General features: G+C 37.0%; 1 protein-coding gene across 3 annotated transcripts in view; it reads left to right on the top strand.

Annotated features, from left to right (window-relative positions):
- WDPCP (WD repeat containing planar cell polarity effector) overlaps positions 1-24,191 on the top strand; it is a 271,886-nt gene that overhangs the window by 203,822 nt on the left and 43,873 nt on the right. For all 3 annotated transcript variants that reach the window (XM_081157181.1, XM_081157180.1, XM_081157182.1), the window contains exon 14: positions 751-853. In XM_081157181.1, coding sequence (XP_081013307.1) covers positions 751-853 — 103 coding nt within the window. The remainder of the gene's footprint in view (positions 1-750; positions 854-24,191) is intronic.

Here is a 24,191-nt window from a genome sequence, read left to right as displayed (position 1 = left end):
GTCCTTTTTAGTGGCTCTACCCACTTGTTGAGTGTTATTTTCCACTGATTTCTCCCACACATCTATTGTTCCTTTCATATTAAAAGACTTGCCATTGCCTAGCATAACTCTTATTTTTCCTTCAAGACTCAGATCAAGAATTAGTTCCTCCTCTTTGCTCCATAGCACTCTGTGCAAATATCTGCCATAAAACCTGTCACACTATTATATAATTAACTGTTGTTTACAGTGGTCTGTCTCCCCATTGGGCTCAAAGCTTCTTGAAAAATGGTATTGTAATTGAGCTCTATACTCCAGAAACCGCTGGCACTTAGTAGGCAATGATTTGGGTGAATGGGTTCAAAATAATAGTAGTAGTAATAATATTAAAGTAATTTGTGCCATACACATAAATATAAGAGACAAATTTGATACTAGTACTCCAAACAACTGAATTTTGAAGAAGCTCTCTGAGATTTTTCTTCTCTGATAAAACTGAGTATGTCAAACATTTGATTTAAAAACTTGTCTTTTCCCTTAAAGACTTAAAATAGCTTGTTTAAGTAATAGCTATTAATTATAGCTATAATCTCCATTTCAAGAAAATGTGCTTATACTGGAAAACAGAAAACAGCAAATTAAAATACAAAAAAGAATATTCATAGGCTATGTCTGCTTTGTCATCTGAACAGTAAGTTCTTTCAAAATCTCCTTTGTAACTTGACCAACATTCATTTTGAGTTAATCTTTCATTTTGCTCTCTTTCCAAAGGACATCCATTACCTTGCACTAGATAGGGGTGAACTGGCACTAGCTCAAGTGGCAAGAAAAAGAGCTGGCGACATTGATGCAGAGTCAATAACCTCTGGAGTTGGTAAGAATTCATGTTGGGGTTTTTAAGTGCTTTTTGTTTTAATCAATACTTAATATCATTTCTGTTTATGCTTGTAGGGCATGATTGGTTAATATGAATTATTTTCTTTGTAAAGATAGTGTCTTTAAAAAAATTAAGCCTGGCTAAGCAGTACAGTATAAATATATAAGTTGGAATTGTGTTAATATGAAAATTGATGATCAGTGATTAATACCACTTAGCAAAAAGTAAAAAGGACTTTGTTCTTTTCATAGGATTTTGAGAGAAAGGGTCTATTATCAGCTATTCCTGGCCCTTTACATTTCCATTAAAATTAACCAACACAGGAACTTGTATTACAGCAGTACCTCGGTTTTCGAACATCCCTTTGACTAACATTTCGGTTTACGAACGCTGCAAACTGGGAAATGCTTCGGTTTTCAAACATGCCTCAGAAGTCAAACATGCCATGCAGCTTCTGCTGAATACCGGATCCTGAGGCCTAGCTGTCAGCTGTTGATCCCTCGGGTTTCCTCAGTTTTTGAACATTTCAGAACTCGAACGGTCTTCTGGAACTGATTACATTAAAAAACCGAGGTACCACTGTAATCCTTTATTTATACACATAGACATGTCATATCGCAAAAGAATTTTCTGTATCAGACAAAGTACTTCATATGGGATTTTAGGTTTGATGGGTGGTTTTGTTTTTGTTTAGAAATGTCTAGAGTCGTTTTACGGTGTAGTCTTCCAAAGACAACAAATAAAAAGCCTAATTTGAATGTAAAGGTCCATTCAGAACGTCATAATATAGAAAAATGATCGTTTTTAACAACTATTATAATATCAACGTGACCTTCCTTTCTCTAAACTCAATTTACTAATGGGACTAAATCTGGAAGTCCTGATCTCTAGTCATCCCAATTCCTATTCTTCTTGGTATTTCCTATTCCTAGGTTAGGCAAAGCGCCTCAGAATTGTAATAGATTTCATTTCTTTGTGGAACTTCTATGAAACGAAGAAGTTTTATAAGATTCCACTATGTAAGTTGCTTGAAAATATAACAAGCCTCTCCACTGATAGATAATCTTGTGCTTTATTTTTGGAATGGTGTTTGCAGATAAAGGGAGCTCCTTTTAGCTTCTCTCTAACACCACCACCAGCGATCCCAGCCTTCAAGGTGGTAATGAAGGACTCAGAGCCCTTACCACCAGGATGGCTCTAACCTTGAACAGCAAAGCTGACAGTGGCTTACCAGAAAGATGATTCCCTTTTACCCAAATCCTGAAAGAGTTCCAAATTGATGCACAAACTACGTTCAAATCTTTAGTCCTAATAAGAAATACTATTAATACAGTATTAGATAACTTCAGTTGACCTATCACTATAGCTTTTACTTTCTAACTATATTGATGCACCTCTGAATACCAACAATAGCAGCTAATATTTTTCAAATGCTTACTATGCACCAGACACTGTTTTAAATTACAGATATTAACTACTTTAATCCTCACAACTCTGAGGTAGGTAGTTTATATGCAAAGTCACTTTTAACTAAATAATGAAACCATACCATGTTAATAGGAATTATGTTATATGATGGGGTTACAGATATCCTCCATCCCTCTAGCCATTTAGGAAGACACAGGAGAAAGGTTAATTCATAGCATATTTTATGGAAATTTCCCTTAGTTACATGCCCTGTCTTTTCTACTAGGGTATCAGATATAATGGAGGCCATCTTTGCATTTGAAAGCTGTTTAAAGTTACTAGGGGGTAAAAAGGAATGTGAAGAGATTACCATGAAATTTCAGAAAAATGAAGATGCTACACTATTTATCAAAATGTACCGTGGCCAGCTTATAATTCCTAGCCAGAGAGCTTGGTGTTCCCTCTCTGAGCCCTGCTTCATTTCTAATGAATTATCTTTTTTTCACTGAAACCCTGTTACTCCCCAATTTTGGTCTTACCCTTTCACCTCGATTACTATCCCTTCACAAAGATAGCATCAATAGCAATAGTAAATATCAAAATGTGAACATCTTAGATGAATGTTGTACTCTACTTTTGTTCCAGAAAACTGGAGTGTCTCCCACTCACAATTCCCAATGGAATTAGGAAAGAGTATCTGGTTTCATCATAGTCTCTTCCTTACAGCCCAAATCATGCTGGAGAAAGCTAATTTTCTCTCAGATTCCCAGAATTTAATTCAACTATTGTCTCTCAGACTTTTCCAAAATCAGAAAATAATTAGGCTTTGGCTTTCAAAAGGGTTCCCTGATACAAGTAAGAGAGCAAATTATGAAAAATATCAAAAGAGTATTTAATTGTATAAATGTACCACATCTTCTTTACCCAATCATCTATTAAAGGACACTTCAGTTGTTTCCATATCTTGACCAAATATATGGTGACCAAAGATGATTTGACTTTGGGTGGTGGGCACAATGCCGTGTACAAATCATGTATCATGGAAACGTACACTTGAAACCTATATAACCTTATTAACTAATGTCACCCCAATAAATTTAATACATATATTTAATATATAAATGTATACAAAATGAACAGATGTGTCATTAATAGTGACCATGTCAGTGATAATGATGATCTGAAAGAGTATTACTAAGCATGCCACTATTGAACCATGACAAAATGGATCAGTCAGTTCACAGCTTTAGGAATGACATCAGGGAAACCATACAGAGGTCTAAAGATGGTGGAAGAATGCCTACAGGATCCTGGCACTCCTCAAGCACCTCTAGCCCAATCTGCCCTCCCTCCGCCGGAGTCCTGGGTGAGTGCCTGTGAACGAAATTTTGTGCATTGGTCCTTTAAGAGGGTGCCTGTGTCTCCAGCAGACTCTGTCTCTCCCTGGTGTACAGAAAGCCCACTGCTCTGCATAGCCATATGTTACGTGGTCACCTCTTCCCAGCTCTGGTGCTCTGGACTAGAGAGCCCTGCTTGGGGTTTAGGCCCCATGCTTCTCAAGATATCCCTCCTGAACCTCAGCTGCCACCCACAGGAGCAGGCCCAGCCTTTTGTCATGTCTCTGCCCTTACCAGTCTTGGTGTGGCTTCTTCTGTAAATCCTTGGTTACAAGACTTTTCTTCAGCTAGTCTTCAGTTGGTTATTCGGGATGATTGTTCTTTAATTTAGTTGTAATTCCAGTTTGGTCGTGGGAGGAGGTGAGGGTAGCTTCCACCTATTCTGCAGCCATCTTGAAATCCTGAAGAAAAAAAAAAATACCATACTGTTTTCACTACTGTAGCTTTGTGATAAAATTTGAAATCAGGGAGTGTGATGCTTCCATCTTCATCTTCTTTATAGAAATTGCTTTGGTAGTTCAGGATCTATTGGGGTTCCATGCAAATTTTAGAACTGTTTATTATATTTCTGTGAAAAATGCCAATGGAATTTTGATAGAGATTGTATTGAATCTGTAGACTGGTTTGAGTAGTATGGATATTTTAACAATATTAATTCTTCTAACCTATGAACATGGATAACTTTCCATTTGTTTGTATCTTCTTCAATTCTTTCATCAAAGGATTGCCATTTTCAGTGTACAGATATTTCACGATAATTTATTCTGATGCAATTGTACTATTTTCTCTTTCTGATAATTCATGACTAGTGTATAGAAACATAGCAACGATATACTGACTTTGTATCCTCCAACTTTATTGAATTGGTTTATTCTAACAGTTTTTTTGGTCGAGTCTTTAGGACTTTATATAACGCCATCTGTAAAAGGAGACAGTCTTACTTCTTCCGTTCTAATTTGGATGCCTTTGTTTTCTTGCCTAACCGCTCTGGCTAGGACCTCGAGTAGTATGTTGAATCAAAGTAACAAGGATTAAATAAGCTTCACTGGTGGCGTACTTAGTGGTAGAGTGATGCTAACACATCCATTAGGTATGAAACAGTGTAGGCTTCTCCAAAGGGAGACCATGGTGACTTAAAGAATTTTCATTTTCACATAATTCTGGAATGTGTTCCAGGACTGGTAAGGTATGCTGGCATCAGATTACCAGGCTCCTTCTATCGTGAAGCTTTGTCACCTCTAGGGTATAGCCTTCGTCTGCACGTTTGAAGATTTGCATCCCTACCCACAAGCAAGAGAAAAAGAAAGGAAGGCATACTCTCGTCTTTTTCAAGGTTACAATACAGGAGTTGTTACACATCACTTCTGCTACTACCCATTGGACAAAACCCACTCCTAAGTCTACCACTAACTATAATGAAAGTCTGGCAAATATCTTTAGTGGGGAGACCATAAACACAGCAAAATACCTGTCACTGTAAAAGCAATACCATTTTGGTTGGGGGGGGTGGGGTTAGCTAGCACTTCATCTGTTACAATGCGATTTCAAGAACAGTATTTAGAAGAAGATAACCAAAATGATGAAACAACTTCCTCTATGGAAATATTTTTAAAATAAAAGATAATTCCTAGCTGCACTTAATGTATCTGTCTACACATTCACATATTAGGAAACTCTCCCAAATGCATCATACTGGAGAAACAAGATGGCATAGGTAACAGCTGTACCCACCACCTCCCACAACCATATCAAAATTACAACTAAAATACAGAACCACCATCACTCAGAACCTCCTGAAATCTGGCTGAACAGAAGCCCTACAACCAGGGAAATGAAGAAGCATCAAGACTGGTAGGAAGGGTGGAGACGAGGCCATGGGCCCATACCCGGTGCCACGGTTTAAACCCCGGGAGGGACATCTCTGTGGTGGAGGGTTTCTGAAGGAGTGAGGGGTCCCAGCCCCACATGAGGCCCCCAGCCCAGGGCTCCAGGGCCGAGAAGAGAAGTCCCCACAACTTTGGGCTGTGAAAACCAGCGGGGACTGTCGCTGAGGGATTCTGAGGCTGCGGGAGTCCTAGGCTATCCTCTTAAAGGGCTCGTGCACAGACTCAGACGCGCTCCCTCTGAGCCTTAGTGCCAGGCAGCAGCTTAAGAGCAACCTGGGACACTTGGGGAGGAACTAACCTGCCTGAAATCGGGGCAGGAGCTGGAGGGGCAGCTTTCTCCCAGGCGGAAGAGCTGGCAGAGGCCATGGCTCCTCTGGCGAGTCTTCCTGGCACACAGGCGCCATATTTGAATCGCCAGCACCTGACTCACACCTTTGGCCCCACCCCGGTGATTCCTGGAGGCCCCGCCCTTCGCCACCTGCAAGCTCACCCAGGCCATTTACAGGGGCTTTTCTATGCTAGTCGCCTCTCGAGCCTCATGCTTAGGACTTTCCTAAAATCTTTCAAACAAGCAGCAGCGGGCCCCATACAGCTTGATAAGTGGCCCCAGGCCTGGCAGTAGCGGCCGCCTGCTTTGGCTCATAGCTTGGCCTCTCCTGGACACCTCCAAGCCCAGCACAAGTAGCAGCCAACTACGGTTTGCTGTGTAGCTCATGCTGGGGGGCCCTGGGCAAGGCACAGGCAGAGGCTGACTTTGCACCTCCCAGGAGGCCCCAGAAACAGTGCACCTGGTGGTCAGACTCAACCACGCTGGATTACAACCCTACCACATCCACGAGTGACACACTCAAGGGGCGCACTTGGTGAACACCAAAGCTCCACTGAAGTAAATCCTGCTCCACAGAGGTGTCTCCAGCACAGCAGCTCTTTGGCTGTAGTTGCAGCTGGTCCTCACAGCCGATTGGCCTGGGGGTCAGTTCCTCCCAGTGACGCCAGCAGCAACCAAGGCTCAACTACAACAGTTCAGAGCACACAGCCCACATAGGGGAACACCTAGAAGGCCCAGCTCAGGTGACTGGGGAGGTTGAGCCACTGGACCCTACAGGACACCTACTACACAAAGCCACGCTACAAATTCCAGGAGACATAGCAGCTCTACCTAATACACAGAAACAAACACCAGGAAGCAGCCAAAATGTGGAGGCAAAGAAACATGTCACAAAAGAAAGAACAGAAGCAATCTCTAGAAGAGGATCTAAATGAAATAGACCCAAGCAAGCTAACAGACACAGAGTTCAGAATTATGGTTATAAGGATGTTTAAGCAGACAATTAGGGAAATAACAGAAAATCAATAACATAATAAAGTACCAATTTGAAATGAAGGCTACAGGAACTGAAATGAAGAATAATTTACAGGGAATCAACAGTAGAGTAGAGGATGCTGAGAATCAAATCAGCAATTTGGAACATGAGGAAACAAAATTTAACACCTAACCAGAAGAACAAAAAGAAAAAATCCAGAAATATGAAAATAGTATAAGGAGCTTCTGGGACAACTTCAAGAGGGCCAACATTCGTATTATTGGGGTGACAGAAGGGGAAGAAAGAGACCAAGAAATTGAAAACCTATTTGAAAAAATAATGACAGAAAACTTCCCCTACCTGGGGAAAGAAGTAGACTTACAAGTCCAGGAAACACAGAGGGTCCCCAAACAAGAGGAACCCAAAGAGGGCCACAGCAAGACACATCATAATTAAAATGCCAAAGGTTAAAGACAAAGAGAGAATCTTAAAAGCAGCAAGAGAAAAGCAGTTAGTTACCTACAAGGGAGCACCCATACGACTGTCAGCTGATTTCTCAACAGAAACCTTGTAAGCCTGAAGGGAGTGGCAAGAAATATTCAAAGTGATGAAAAACAAGGAACTACAACCAAGGTTGCTCTACCGAGCAAAGCTTTCCTTTAGAACTGAAGGTCAATAAAGAGCTTCACAGATAAGAAAAAGCTAAAGGAGTTCATCACCACCAGACCAGCACTACAGGAAAAGTTGAAGAGTCTTCTTTAAGAAGAAGCTAATCAACAAAAGAATCTGATGAACTAAATAGATCCAGAGACACTGACACATGCAACAGACGATCATATTTCAGAGGAAAGAGGGAAGAGGGGTGGAGGGTGGGAAGAGATTAACCAAAGAACTTATATGCATATATGCATAACCCATGGACACAGTCAATAATGGGGTGAAGGCCTAGGGAGGGGGTGAGAGCGAAGTGAAGGGGGTCAGTTGGGGGGTAAAATGGGTCACCTGTAATACTCTCAACAATACAGATAAATTTTTTAAAAAATGCATTGTAGTTTCAAATACATTTATCATATATGACCTTGCAGATACTGTGCTATAAAAGGCCGTAGCTTTAAAAATCGTCATCTTCTTTTAAATATACTTTTAAATTAGATATAAAAGCTTATTTGTGCTTAATGGAAAACTACACAATATTAAAAATATAGTATAAAATAAAGACTACTCATTCTTTTATCACCCAGAGATAAAATATTAGTATATTTGTTTCCTGTTTTTTACTATGCATATATTTAACAAAATTTGAATCATTTATTTATCTTGCTTTTTGTAACCCAGTGGTATTTCCATATCAAAAATCACCCTTAATAAGTTATCTTCTTCCTAAATGCCTCTTTTTAAGTATAAAATAATGATACCATTGTGAAAATGTATAAAAATGTATAAAAATATATCCAGCAGATAACACATGGATGAAGGTAAAGATTTGTTCTTATACTTAAAATGTCTCATTATTAATATAAAATTCTTCTATAATTAAGCTACAAAAAAGTTTTTAATTCTCCAATTTAAAATTGTAATTAACTGTTTACCTACACTGTGCTTGAGAGACTACATTATATTATTACTTGTTTCACTTAGGAGATATATTCATTCCAATCTTCTATTTATTGTGTCATGATGTCAGTTTTGATCTATACCTTCCTTCCTCTAGGCATCTCTGCCTAAAGACATACTAATCCTAAACCTTTTGTAATTTTAAGCACATGAAAGACTCACTGCTTTGCTTAGCTGCAGAGATCTACACAAGACTATATTACTTCAACAACTTAAAAGAGATTTATAGTTCTTAGTAAATTCCCAAGAATGCATGCTTATCCAACCTTTGTTCCTTTCTTTGTGGTGACATAATGTTGTCAATCATAGAATGTGACGTATTAAATAATACCAGTTTTTAATTACCTTAGCTATAGATTTTCTCTAAATTTGGTATTTATTTTTAGATCACACCTTCCATTGTTTAAATATTTAACAATTCTTAAATATTAGATCATTATATTATGAAATAAGGTGTCAAATTTTCAGAACTCACATCATGATAAATTGTCAGTCGCTTAGCAAAAGATAATAGTCTTTTCCTGGGGGGAAAGGTACAAACATTAAACTACTTGGGCTTTAAACCTACTTTTTCTCCTTTTCAGAAAGGAGTCAATGTCTCAAACCTTCTCTGCTTTATTTATCAGTTAGGCTAGTAAATTGTGCTGATCCAGGACAAAATCACTAGCAATTAACTTTTCTGCAAGTAAATACTGAAGATTTTTACTTGAGGATTGATATGTAATATTAAGAGTAACTAATAAAACCATGAAGCTAAGTAGCATATATGTTAACTTGGCTAGTATGTAGTACAGTAAAAATATCTTCTATCAATAATCCTAGAATGTAGTGGACAAATCAGTTCATACAGTAATGTGCTACAAACTTCAGGTAAACACTGTGCTTGCCTCTTCAAACGGCCACATCAAAATTATAGAACCACCATCATTGAGTATCACCCGAAAACTAGCTTAACAGAGTCCTATAACTAAGGACATAAAGCAGCAGCTTTGATGGACTTGTAGTAGGGATTGAGATGTGGAACAGACAGGACCTACGTCACCAGTGTGGCGATTAATAACTCAGAGGGAGTTTCTCGGTGGTGGTCCCTCCTGTAAAATGAGGGGTACCAGGGCACCAGTACTGGGAAGAGTAGTCCCAATCTGGCTATGAAAACCAGTAGGGGTGGCATCCGAGTGATACAGAGGGCTGCTGAAGTCCAAGGCATTCTTCTTGAGAGGCCATGCACAGACTCACTCATTCTGGGCTACAGTGTGGGTACTGAAGCTCAAAGAACACCAAGGGCATGTGGGGGGAAGAACTAAATTGACTGACTTCAGGGTGAGGGCTGGAGGGGCAGGGTTTGGGGAGGATCATTCCAGGGACAAAAGCACAAGTAGGTGCCATTACTCTTTTGTTAAGTCCTCCCTCCACCCAGTTGACAGCTGCAGGTGAGCAACAAATCTGAGTTCATCGTTAACCTGGCTGACATTCTTTGCCTGCCTTGGTGATTCCCTGAGATCCCGCCCAAGTTGCTTTTAGCAGCTTTTTCATACAAGCAACCTGTCTTGGCTTGTGCTGCAGACACCCCTAAAATCTCTCAGGGCTCCGCAAATCCCAAAAAAGCAGCTGCTAGTTTTAGCATGCCCTGTACCACTTGCTAAGTGTCTCCAAGCCTGGCACAAGGAGCAACCATTCTCAACTTGCATTGTAACTCCTATCAGGTGGCCCCAAGCCTGGCACAAGCTGTGGGCAGTATTGGCCTAGAACATAGTTTCAACTAATCAGCCACAAACTGGCTCAAGAATCTGCTGACCTCAGCTCACACTGTAGTGCCCACCAAACAGTCCTAAGTACTAGTGTCATCTGGCTTTGGTCAGCAGTACAGCTTCTCCTAATCGCCTCCAAGCCCAGCACAAGTGTCAACCAATGACAGATTACTTTGTAGCCCACTAGGTGGCCCCAAACCTGACACAAATTGCAGCTGATTTTGGCTTCCACTGGAGCTCCTGTCAAGAGCCTCCACAACTAATATAACTGGTGGCTGACTTCAAACTACATCAGAGTACAACAAAATCATCTCTAAAAACGACACACCCAAAGGGCAGGCTCAGCTGGCACCAGAGCCCTGCAAAAGCAACTCCTAGTCTGTGGGGTCAGCCCACACACTATAGCTTGTCTATGGTAGTCATGGCCAGCACTCACAGTCACTCAGCCTAATGATCAGTCCCATCACTGACATGCCAACAGCAATCAAGGCTCAACTACAACAGAAGGGCATACACAGCCCACTAAAGGGACACCCCTGGAGCACCTGGCTCAAGTAAAAAGGGAGATTGTACCACGAAGCCTCACAGGACACCTACTACAAAAGGCTACTCTGTCAAAACTGAGAGATATAGCATATCTACTTAATACACAGAAACAAACACAGGGAGTCAGCCAAGATGAGGAGACAAAGAAGCATGTCCCAAATGAAAGAACAGGACAAAACTCCAGAAAAAAAATAACTAAACTAAATGGAGACAAGCAATCTACCAGATACTGAGTTCAAAACAGTGGTTATAAGGATGCTCAATGAACTTTTGGAAGAATGGATGAATTCAGTGAGAACCTCAACTAAGGGAAACCATTAAAAAAAACAAAACAAAACAAAAAACCAGAAATGAATAATGTAATAATTGAAATCAGGAAATCAGTAGATTAGATGAAGTAGAGGATGGAGTCAATGAGTTAGAAGAAAGGTAGCAGAAAACACACAATTAGAACACCAAAAAGAAAAAAAAAAAAGGATAGTTTAAGGGATCTCTGGGACAACATCAAGCATATCAGACAACATTCACATAAAGTGGGAACAGAAGGAGAAGAAAAAGCAAGGGATTAAAAACCTACTTGAAGAAATAATGACTGAAAACTTCTCTTACCTGGTGAAGGAAATAGACATGTAAGTCCCAGAAGTACCGATCCCCAAACAAGATGAACTCAAAGAGGCCCACCCCAGGACAAATCATAATTAAAATGCCAAAAATTAAAGACAAAGAAAGAATACTAAGAGTAACAAGAGAAAAGCAATTTGTCTTATGTGACTATCAGCTGATTTTTCAATAGAAACTTTCCAGGCCAGAAGGGACTGGCATGAAATATTCAAAGTGATGAGAAGAAAGGACTTTAGAAAGAAAAATCAAAAATATGAATAAGGAAATACAGGAAAGAAAAAAATTCTCACTGACAAAGGCAACAGTAAAAGCAGTGAATGAACCAACTATAAAGCTAGTACAAAGGTTAAAAGGCAGAAGTAGGAAGATCATGTGTAAGCACAACAATAAATTAAGGGTTACACACAAACACACATAAAAGAAGTAAAAAATTAATGACCAAAACATAAACGTGGAGGGGGTGAGTAAAAATTCTGGGGATTTTTAGAATGTGTTTGATCTACAGTGATCATCAACTTAAAACAGACTGCTATTAACATACCTTGGTACATATGAGTATGTAACCACAAACCAAAAATCTACAAGAGATATACAAGAAATAAAGAGAAAGGAATCTGAACATGACACTATAGACAGTCATCAGTATAGCAAGAGAATAGGAAAGGAACAGAGAAGAACTACAAAAACAATCAGAAAACAATAAAAAGACAATAACTACATACCTATCAATGTAAATGGACTCAGTGCTCTAATCAAAAGATAGAGGGTGGCTGAATGGATTTTTTTTAAAAGACCTATACATATGCTGCCTACAAGAGACCCACTTGAGATCAAAAGACACACTCACACTGAAAGTTAAGGGATGGAAAACGACATTTCATGCAAATAGAAATGAAAAAAACAGCTGGGTAGCAATACTTTTATCAGACATAATAGACTCTAAGACAAGGGCTGTAACAAGAGAAAAAGAAGGGCATTTCAAAATGATAAGGGACCATTCCAACAAGAAGATATAACTCATAAACAACTATGCACTGAATGTAGAAGCACCTAAATATATAAAGCAAATATTTACAGTCATGAAGGAAGAGGTTAACAGTAATACAGTTATTGTAGGGGACTTTAGCACCCCATTGACATCAATGGATAGGTCATCCAGACAGAAAATCAACAAGGAAACAATGGCCTTAAATGACACATTAGACCTGAAGGACTTAATCGTACCCTTTGCAACAGCATGGACAAACCTAGAGAGCATTATGCTACATGAAATAAGCCAGTCAGAGAAAGACAAGTACCATATGATGAACAAACAGGCAGGATAGAGAGGGCCTCATAGAGAGCAGGCTGACACCTGTCGGGGAGGGGGGACACGGAGGGTAAGGGGATTGAGGGGGAAAAAGAGAAAAAACTCTGCCCGGCCGGGCATAGCTCAGTGGTTGAACATCAACCTAGGATCCAGGAGATCATGGTTCAATTCCCAGTCAGCGCACATACCCAGGTTGTGGACTCAATCCCCAGTCGGGGGCTTGCAGGAGGCAGCCAATCAATGACTCATCATTGATTTTTTTCCATCTCTCTCCCTCTCCCTTCCTCTCTTTGAAATCAATAAAGATATTTTTTTAAAAAAAAAGAAAAAAAAAACCTCATGGACACGGGGGGGGGGGTGTCATATGGAGGAGGGTATAAGGAGGATAAATGGTGATGGATGGAGACTTGACTTGGGGTGGTGAACACACAATTCAGTGTACAGATGATGTGTTGTAGAATTGTGCACCTGAAACCTGTATGATTTTGTTAAGCAGTGTGACTTCAACAAATTCAATGAAAAGGAAAAAAAAATAGTTGATATTTTCAGGACACTGCACCCAAAAGCAGAATATACATTCTTTTCAAGCTCATATGGAACATTTCTCAATGTAGACCACATGTTACACCATAAAACAAGTCTCAATAAATTTAATAAGACTGAAATTATATCAAGCATCATCTTTGATCACAGTGGTATGAAAACAGAAATTACAAAAAGAAAAATAAACATGTGGAGGCTAAATAACATGCTATTAAACAATGAATGGGTTAACAACAAGATCAAAGAAGAAATCAAAAGTTACCTTGAGACAAATGAAAATACAACCCAAAAATTGAAGGGACATAGCCAAAGCAGTACTAAGAGGGAAAATTATAGCAATACAGGCCTACTTAAAGAAGCAAGAAAAATCTCAATCTAACCTACACCTAAAGGAACTAGAAAAAGAACAAGAAACAAAGCCCAAAGTGAGTAGAAGAATATGGTAAAAATCAGAGTGGGAAGAAATGAAATAAAAGTCTAAAAAATCAACAGAAAACATCAATGAAACAATAACGATAAACCTTTAGACAGTCTCATCAAGAAAAAAGAGAGAAGGCCCAAATTAATAAAATCAGAAATGAAAGCCAATCAGAGGGAGACAAATACCATATGATCTCACTAATATATACACTCTAATGAACAAAATAAGCTGATGAACAAAATGGGACCTGAGGCATGGATACATGGAATAGACTGACAGATGTTAGAGGAGAGGGGAGTGGGACAGACTGAATGAAAGAAGTGAAGAGATTAGCCAAAGAACATATATTCATAGCCCATGGACACAGACAGCAGTGTGGTGATGGCCAGAGGGAGGGGGCTGGGTGAAGGGGGGGCAAAAGTGGGGGGATGAGGGGTCTGTAATAGTGTCAACAATAAAAATAAAGTAAAAATAAAAAGAAATGACAACCAATACCACAGAAATACAAAGGATTATCAGGAAATACTATGAACAATTATATGCCAACAAATTGGACAACCTGAAAGAAACAGATGCATTCCTAGAAACATGCAATCTTCCAAGGCTGAATCAAGAAAAAACAGAAAATCTGAATGGACTGACTACTTACAAAATTGAATCAGTAAGCAAAAATCTCCCAACAAACAAAAGCCCTGGACTAGATGGCTTCACAGGTGAATTTACCAAATATTCAAGGAAAAATGAAGACCTGTTCGTCTCAAACTATTCCAAAACACTGAAGAGGAAGGAAGGCTCCAAAACTCATGTTATGATGTCAGCATTACCTTGAAACCAAAACCAGACAGACTCTACAAAAAAGGAAAATTACAGGCCACTATTGCTGATGAAAATAGATGCAAAAATCCTCAACAAAATATTAATAAACTGAATTCAACAATACATTAAGTAGATCATGCATCATGTTGAAGTGGGATTTATTCCCGGGATACAAAGTTGGTTCAATTCAGCAAATCAATTAACATGGTATAGCACAAACAAAATGAAGGATACAAATCATATATCAGATACAGGAAAAGCATTTGACAAAATCAATATCCATTTATGATAAAAACTCTCAGCAGAGAAGGAAAATGCCTCAACATAATAAAGGCCATATATGACAGACCCACAGCTGACATCATAGTCAACTGTGAAAAGCCAAAAGCTTTTTCTTTAAAATCAAAAACAACACAAGGATGTCCACTGTCATCACTTTTATTCAACATAGTATTGGAAGTCCTAACCACATCAATCAGACAATTCAATAAAATTCCAGGATACAAAATAAATATTCAGAAATCAGGTACACTGTTTTACACCAATAATGAACTATCAGAAAGAAATTAAGAAAACTCTATTTATAGTTGCATCAAAAACAATAAAATATCAGCCCAGCCTGAGTGGCTGAGTGGTTGAGCGTTGACCTATGAACCAGGAGATCATGGTTCCATTCCCGGTCAGGGCACATGCCCAGGTTGTGAGCTCCATCCCCAGTGGGGGGCATGCAGGAGGCAGCCAATCAATGACTCTCATCATTGATGTTTCTTTCTCTGTCTCTCCTCCCTTCCTCTCTCTCAAATAAATTAAAATCAATTTTTAAAAAAGGAATAAATTATCAAACAATAAATTGCACTAAGGAGGTAAAAGACCTGTACTTGGAAAACTGTGACACTGAAAAAATGTAATTGAAGAAGATACAAATAAATGTAAGATTATACTGTGCTCATGAATAGAAAGAAAATCATTAAAATGTCAATATTACCTGAAGCAATCTGCAAATTCATTGCAATCCCTATCAAAATACTGGTATTTTTCACAGAGCTAGAAGAAATAATTCTAAAATTTTTCTGAAACCACAAAAGATCCCTAATAGTCAAGCAATCTTGATAAAGAAGATGAAAGTTGGAGGTGTCAGTCTCCCTGATATCAAACTATACTATAAGTCTGTAGTAATGAAAGTAGCATGGTACTGACATAAAAACAGTCAAATAGATCAGTGGAATAGAATAGAGAGCCCAGAAATAAACCCACACCTATATGGTTAATTAATCTATGACAAAGGAGGCAATGAGGTAAAGACAGTGTCTTCAACAAATGGAATTGAGAAAACTGGACAGATATGTGCAAAAGAATGAAACTGAATCATTTTCTTATATAATATACAAGAATTAACTCAAAATGGATTAAAAACTTAAATGTAAGACCCAAAACCATAAAACTTCTATAAGAAAATATAGGCAGTAAACTCTTTGACATCACTCTTAGTAATACTTTTTTTACATGCCTCCCCAGGAAAGGGAAACAAAAGAAAAAATAAACAAATGGGATTACATTGAACCAAGGAGGTTTTTTGCACAGTGAAGAAAACCATCAACAAAATGATAAGACTACCTACTGAATAGGAGAAGATATTCCCCAATGATCATCTGATAAGGGATTATTACCCAAAATATATAAGGAATTAACACCAAAAATCTTATTAAAAAATGAGCAGAGGACCTGAATAGGTATTTCTCCAAAGAGGACATACAGATGGCCTATAAACATATGAAAAGATGCTCAACATCACTAATCATCAGGAAACTGCAAATTAAAACCACAGTGAGATATCACCTCACACCTGTTAGAATGGCTAGCATCAATAAATCAACAAACAAATGTTGGCCAGGTTGTGGAGAAAAGGGAACCCTCTTGCACTGTTGGTGATATTATAAACTGGTACAGCCATTATGGAAAACAGTATGGAGGTTCCTTAAAAAATTAATACTAGAACTACCACATGACCTAGCAGTTCCACTTTGGGTATTTATGTGAAGAAATCCAAAACCCTAATTCGAAAAGATATGTGCACCTTTGTTCACTGCAGCATTATTTACAATAGCCAAGATATGGAAGCAACCTCAATGTCCATTGATAGACAAGTGGATAAAGAAGATGTGCTACATATATACACTGGAATATTACTCAGCCATTAAAAAAGAATGAAATCTTGCCATTTGTGACAACATGGATGGACCTAGAGGGTATTATGCTAAGTAAAATAAATCAAAGACAAATACCATATGATATCACATATATGTGGAATCTAAAATACAATAAACAAAACAGAAACAAACTCATAGATACAGAGAACAAACTGATGGCTACCAGATGGGAGGGGTGTTGGGGTGATGGGTGAAAAGGGTGAAGATTAAGATGTACAAATTGCCCATTATAAAATAAGTCACAGGGATGTAAAGTACAGGATAGGGGATATAGCCAACAATACTATAATAACTATGTATTATGTCAGATTCACTTTTTAAATTATAAATGTCTAATCACTGTGTTGTATACTGAAACTAATAAAATATTGTATGTCAACTGTAATTGAAAATATTTTTTAAAAAGAATACTAAGGTGGTAGTCAGGAAAGCTTAGTTCTAGTTTTGGCTAAACTAGTTAAGACTAACCATCTGACATTTTAAAAGTCACCATTTTGGCCTCATCTATAAATTAAAGACATGAACTAGAAGAGTCTGTGTCTTTTTCAGCACTAAAATTCTATGCATATAATCAGATATGACCGGACAGAACCCAAACTAAGACAATACAGATTTCTAAACAACTACAACTCGGTGGGAGTAAAAATCATTTATTCATATCCACCTAACAGTGCAAACCCATACTGAAAAAAATAAGTTTGAATATTATCTTAGAGGAGGTATTGCTTTAATCACAAGATACCTTGATTAAATTCTCTTAAAAAGTGCTTTAAAATACTTATTTGATTGTAGCAAAAAAGTATAACGTCAAGGTACACAAGCATAGGAACTAATACAGAAACTGAGTAATTTCTAAAAAAGCAAAAAAAAAACCAACAAAAAATGATTTTACATATATTAGCTGACAAAAATCATAAAGTTATTGAACTTTAGAGCTGAATTTGGACCTCTTATGGATATTTTACATGTATAAATTTCTCTATATAATGTCTCAGAAATTATATCAATTTTGAAGGCAGTATTCCTATACCCTTACCACATCTCCAGGAAATCTCTATTCACACACACAAAAATCTTTGTTATATAATTGGCCTATAAACTTTATGAATTTAAATCATACATCTGCTTTATCAAAATTTAGTATATTTACATATACCATATATATGTTTTTAACCATTTTAAAGTTTGCAAAATGGCTTCACATAACCATAAATCTATATTCTTAAGGGGAATCAGGGAAGAATCAGTGTTTTCATAGTCATCTAAGGTTCCAAAGACTTAAAGAAAATAAAATGCCCTACGTTCTCAGATCTAATTATCCTATAATTTGCTATGGGGTAGGATTTAGCTTAAAACTGATCTACTTCAGCTCCCACCACATACATACATGCATGCCTTCCAAGAAATACAGATGTTCCAATGATGCACTATGGCTTGTTCCTATGGCTACCAGTGCCAATTGAGTGTATCTCTTTCCAGTTCCAGGTGCACTGATGTCATGTTGGTTGGTAGCTTGAAATTGGCCAGGGTAGGAGTATTTACATCATAGAAAATTGTTTTTTGGGTGTTTTTTTTTGTTTTTTACTTTATTTTTATTGTTGACACTATTACAAATGTCCCCATTTTCTCCCCTTTTTGCCCACCACCACCCAATACCTGCCCCCCCCTTCCCACCCTCGCTCCAATGGGGGATCTAATCTGAAATGTAGGCATGTGCCCTGACCAGGAATCAAACCCCCAACCTTTTGGTGTATGGGATGGCGCTCCAACCAACTGAGCCACCTGGCCAGGGTGGAACGAATCTTAATTAAAAATAAAAATAACTGCTATTTACTAGCACGTATTATTTTCCAGGCATGGTGCTAAGCTCTGCAATTACTGTCGTGTTTCATATTTACAAACATAAGAGTTAAATATTAGTTTTCCCATTTATAAATAAGAGCACAGACTCAAAGTTTCAGAGGCAGAATTTAAAACCATTCCTGTTTGATTCCAAATCTTATACTCTGAACCACTTTGCCATTCTGCTTTTTTATATCAAGCCAATACTATTTCCCATATTACTTGCTGCCCCAAAACTGCTTATTAGTTTTTGGGTTTGTTTTTTATTTGTTTGTTTTTAGTTGTTTTGCTCTGGGTTTCATTCGTCTTTTGAATTAAAAAAAAAAAAAGATAGCAAGAAAGGTTTTCTTTGTTATCTTTTTTTACCATATTATACTAACACTGCCAGAAGTTCAAACTTAGTTCATTTTCATAGCATACTGCAGGGAAGTAGCTTTGTGCCCTGTCTCATACAATGTTTATCTTGGACTTTGAGCTAAATAGTTCCTTCACTTATTAAATGGTAAATTTCTGCAATTCCTTCAAAACTAAAGGAAATTCATTCTATGGGTATTTTTATTTGAAGCTATATTTATAACAAAATATGAGATGGAGGACTAAGCATTGTTTAGCACATCTGCTTAATGTAGCTAATTCACATTACTAGAGACTACTGAGTATGTGTGAAGGGTGATTACTTCTCAGTCAGAAAAATTCTTTTTTCCTACGTTATCTAAGTATCCTCATGAACTCACTTTATCTTGCCTTAGTAACTAAAAATAAATGTTTATATCTTCACAACACTTTTTTATAACAAATGGTATTTTAACCTAACCACCATAAATGCTTCCAGGGCAACTTTTCTTTTAAAATTAAATTAGTTCTTTTTTTCTGTATTTTCTGGCTAAATTCCATTTGTACTAGTTACCATGTTCCTGGTAAGACTGTCTCTAAGAAGGAAGCAGAACAAGTTTTTACACATACATTCATATTCAAGGGCAAAAGAGAAGACAAATGTGAAAGAAAAGCATGTTATTTTTAGTAAAACTCTCCTCATCTAGAATAGAAGTATTCATAAATGTATGCATTGTAGTACTGTATAGAGATGACTATTTTAATTTTTTATAAGGTTTATAGTTTGTCTAAGCTAATAATGTACATATCTGGAATGCATTCATTTAAGCAGAAGAAACAGCAGGCAAATATTTTTATGTCAGGTGGTATGCATGCTAAATTTATAACCTTTCTTCTGTTTATTCACTGTAAGGTAACTTGATGCGACAGGGTGTGACATATCACAAAGAGGACTCGGGTCAGGAATTTCAATAAATCTTGAAAACAAATAGTACTTTAAAGATCTGTGGAGTATGTAGTTTGTTTTTGTTTTTGTTTTTCCTGTTACCTGTCAAAGAACTGAGTTCAAGTGTTTAAATGCTTAGGAAAGTCTTTTACTCAGAAAAAAAAATCTGGCAATTGGGGTATGGGAACAACCTTCTATTCCTTTACAGTTAGAGTACCTACTTGCACATCTATTTATTTAGAGTTACACATCTATTTGTTGACCAGACAATTCAAGCAATAAATTTGTTTCTGTTATCTACTTTTCCTTTTTATCTAAAGCCTTTGCAATTATTTAGCTGTTATTACAAACTCCTGTTCCATCCAAAGCATGGGGTTTCAACAAAGAATATGGTTAGATCACAAGATTTGCTACTAAAGGACCAAATTTTATTTCTTTAAAAAGAGCAGTAAAATGAACAACTTCTATCAAGACTGACAAAAAAAAAAGACTCACCATAGTACTATCAGGAATGAAAAAGGAATGTTGCTATATATGCTACAGACATCAAAGGGATAATAAAGAAAAGCTATAAACTACTCTCTACATCTAAATTTGACAACTTAGAAGGAATGGACCAATTTGTCCATAAGTATAAACTATCAAAACTCACCCAATGTGAAATGGATAATCTGAATAGTCTAATAAGAGCAAAGATATATAATTTGAAAACTGCAGAAAAAGAAAACTCCAGGTCGAGATGACTACACTAGAAAAGTCTACTGAGCTTTTAAAGAGTTAACACCAATTCTACAATCTCTTCTAGAAAATAGAGAAAGGAACACATTCCAACTCATCTTATGAAGCCAGTTATTACCCTGATACCAAAGCCAAGCAGAGTACAAAAAAAGAAAACTCCGTATCAGTATTCCTCAGGAATATAAATGAAAAAATCTTTTAAAATATTAGCAAATGGAATTCAGCAATATATAAAAAAACAAACTATATACTGTGATCAAGTGGCTACCCCAGGCATGAAAGACTGATTCGATATTTGAAACTCAATCAATGTAATCCAATATAAAACAGACTAAAGACAACAAATCAGATGATCATATCAATCAGTGCAGGGAAAACATCTGACAAAATTCAACACCATTCATGATAAAAACTCTCAGAAAAATAGGGAAAGAGAGGGACTGCTGTGACTTAATAAAGAGCATATATAAAATACCTGCAGTAAACATCATAATTAATAATGAAAGACTGAATGTTTTCTCCCCAGACTAGGGACAAGGTAAAAATATCCGTTCTCACCACTGTTATTCAACCAAGTACTTGAAGTTCTAGCCAGTGCAGTAAGGCCAAAAAAGGGAAATAAATGGCATACAGACTGAAAAGTAAGAAATAAACTCTCTGCTCACTGATGACATGATGGTCCACATACAGAATCTCAAGCATTCTTAACAAAATAAAACTTCCTAGAACTAATAAATGAATTCACCAAGATTGCAAGAGATCATTTTTTAAAAAAATCAGCTGTATTTTCATAGACTAGCAATGGACACATAAACATTGAAATTAAAAATATGATACCATTTACAATTGCTCAAAACAATAAAATACTGCCCTAGTTGGTTTGGCTCAGTGGTTAGAGCACTGGCCTGTGGACTGAAGGATCCCAGGTTGGATTCTGGCCAAGGGCACGTACCTCAGTTGTAGCCTTGATCCCTGGCCCTGGTTGGTGCACGTATGTGAGGTAACCAGTCAATGTGTCTCTCACATTGATGTTTTTCTCTCTCTCCCACTGTCTCTGAAAAGCAATGAAGTAATATCCTCAGGTGAGGATTTAAAAAACAAACAAAATACTTAGGTGTATATGTGACAAATAGAAGACTTGTCTGCTGAAAACTACAAAATATTTATGCAAAAATCAAATGTCTAAGTCAATGTAGAGACATACTATGTTCATGGATTGGAAGACTCAATATAGCAAAGATGTCAGATCTTTCCAAACTGATTTTCAGGTTTAACCCAATTCCTAACAAAATCCCAGCAAGATTAATGGTCAGTAGAGATAAGATCATTCTAAAATTTATATGGAAGAGCTAAAATAATTTTGAAAAAGAAAAGCATAAAGAGGGAAGTATCAGTCTACCCATTTTTTGTCAGTTAACCTTTATCCTTTTTTTTCTTTTTAATTAAATATATTGGGGAGATATTGGTTAACTCGAAATAGATCAAAGACCTAAATATAAGACCTGAAATAATATATAGAAGTAAACATAGGTACAAAACTTAAGGACTTTGGTCTTAGAGAGGATTTTATGAATTTGACCCAAAAGGCAAGAAGTAAACGAAAAAATGAATGGGACTCTATCAAACTAAAAAGCTTCTGCACAGCAAAAGAAACCACCAACAAAACAAAAAGGCAACTGACTGAATGGCAGAAGGTATTTGCAAACAGCTCCGACATGGGGTTAATATCGAAAATATATAAAGAACTCATACAACTCAACACCAAACAATCTAATTAAAGAATGGGCAGAGGACCTGAATAGACACTTTTCCCAAGAAGACATACAAATGGCCCACAGATATATGAAAAGATGCTCAACTTCACTAGCTATTAAGGAAATGCAAATCAAAACTACAATGAGATACTACCTCACACCTGTTAGACTGGCTATTGTCAACAAGACAAGTAATAACAAGTGGAGAGGTTGTGGAGAAAAAGGAACCCTCATTCACTGCTAATGGGAATGTAAACAGGTACAACCACAATGGAAAACAGTATGGAAGTTCCTCAAAAATTAAGAATACAGTTACAATATAACCCAGCAATCACTCTTTTGAACATCCACCTGAAAAAATTATAAACATTTATTCGCAAAGATATATGCATCTCTGTGTTTACTGCAGCATTATTCACTGTGACCAAGACATGGAAACAACCAAAGTGTCCTCTGATGACTGGAAAAGACAATGTGGTACATATATATACAATGGAATACTACTCAGCCATAAGAAAAGATGAAATACTGCCATTTGCAACAACATGGATGAATTTTGAGAATATCATGTTAAACAAAGTAAGTAAAACAGAAAAAAATCAAGAACCATAAGATTTCACTCATACATGGGATATAAAACTGAAAGCAAGAAATGAACAATCAAGAAAAACAAAAATCTCACAGTCTACCCTTTTGTAAGACTTATTATATAGCTACAGTAATCAAGACTGTAGTATTGGTGGAAGAATAGATGTAGATCAATGGGATACAATAGAGAACCCAGAAATAGACCCACACAAATATGCCCAAATGACTTTTGACAGTGGTGCAAAAGCAATTTATTGGAAGAAAGATACCTTTTCAATAAATGGTGATGGAACAACTGGATAGCCATACGCAAAAAAAAAAAAAAAAAAGTACCCTGAACTAAAACTCATGCTTTATATAAAAGTTAAAACAGATCATGGATTTAAATGTAAAATATGAAAGTATAAAACTTTTAAAAGACAGAAGAAAAATTAGGGGAGCCAGGGCTCAGTAAAGAGTTCTTAGCTATGACACCAAAATCATAACCCATAAAAGAAAAAAATTGATAAATTGGACTTATTCAAAATTTAAAACTTTTTATCTGTGAGAGATTCTAGAGATTGAGAAAAACATTTGCAAACCATGTATCTGACAAAAGGCTCATATCTAGAATACATAAGGAAATCTCAAAACTTAACAGTAAAAGCAATCCAATTACAAAATTTGCAAGAGATGAACAGATATTTCACTGAAGAGGATATAGGATGTAAATAAGCACGTGAAGAGATGTTCAGCATCACTAGCTGTGAGGAAAATGCAAACTAAGACCATAATAAGATACTACTAAACACCTATTAGAACAACTAGTACCACCCTTTCCAATACCCAGGTAAGTATTAAAGTGATTTTTTTTAAATAATTTTTATTTTTGTTTAAAGTATTACAGATGTCCCTTTTTCTCATTAATCTGTAACGAAAATCCTTTCTTCAGTTAGAAGGCAGGAAAGAGAGAGTTATGAAAAGCCCCTGGAAAATGGCGGGCTATACTCACTCATCTGATTTTGCTCTCTCCCAAAACTACAATGAGGGAGAATTAAGGGGAAGGGTGGGGAACTGATAAATCTAAGAAAAAACCTAGCAGTGGAGAAGGCTGAAAACCAAACCAAATTCTTACAAATTCAAAGGATCAAAGTGACTGAACTTTTCAACAGCAGCACTGGAAGCAAGACATCAGTGGAGCAGCCTGCACACTTTGTAAGAAAAATGATCTACTTACTAGCATTCTAGAATTATAAGGGAGAGTTCTCAATATGCTAAAGGTAACTGGTAACCTTTACAGTAACAGGTAACTCTGACATTAGGGTAGAAAGCAGGG

This window comes from Miniopterus schreibersii (assembly GCF_964146895.1).
Source record: "Miniopterus schreibersii genome assembly, chromosome: 13".
NCBI lineage: Eukaryota > Metazoa > Chordata > Mammalia > Chiroptera > Miniopteridae > Miniopterus > Miniopterus schreibersii.
The sequence above is the reverse complement of the archived record's forward strand: the minus strand, read 5'-3'. Positions and strand labels throughout refer to the sequence as shown.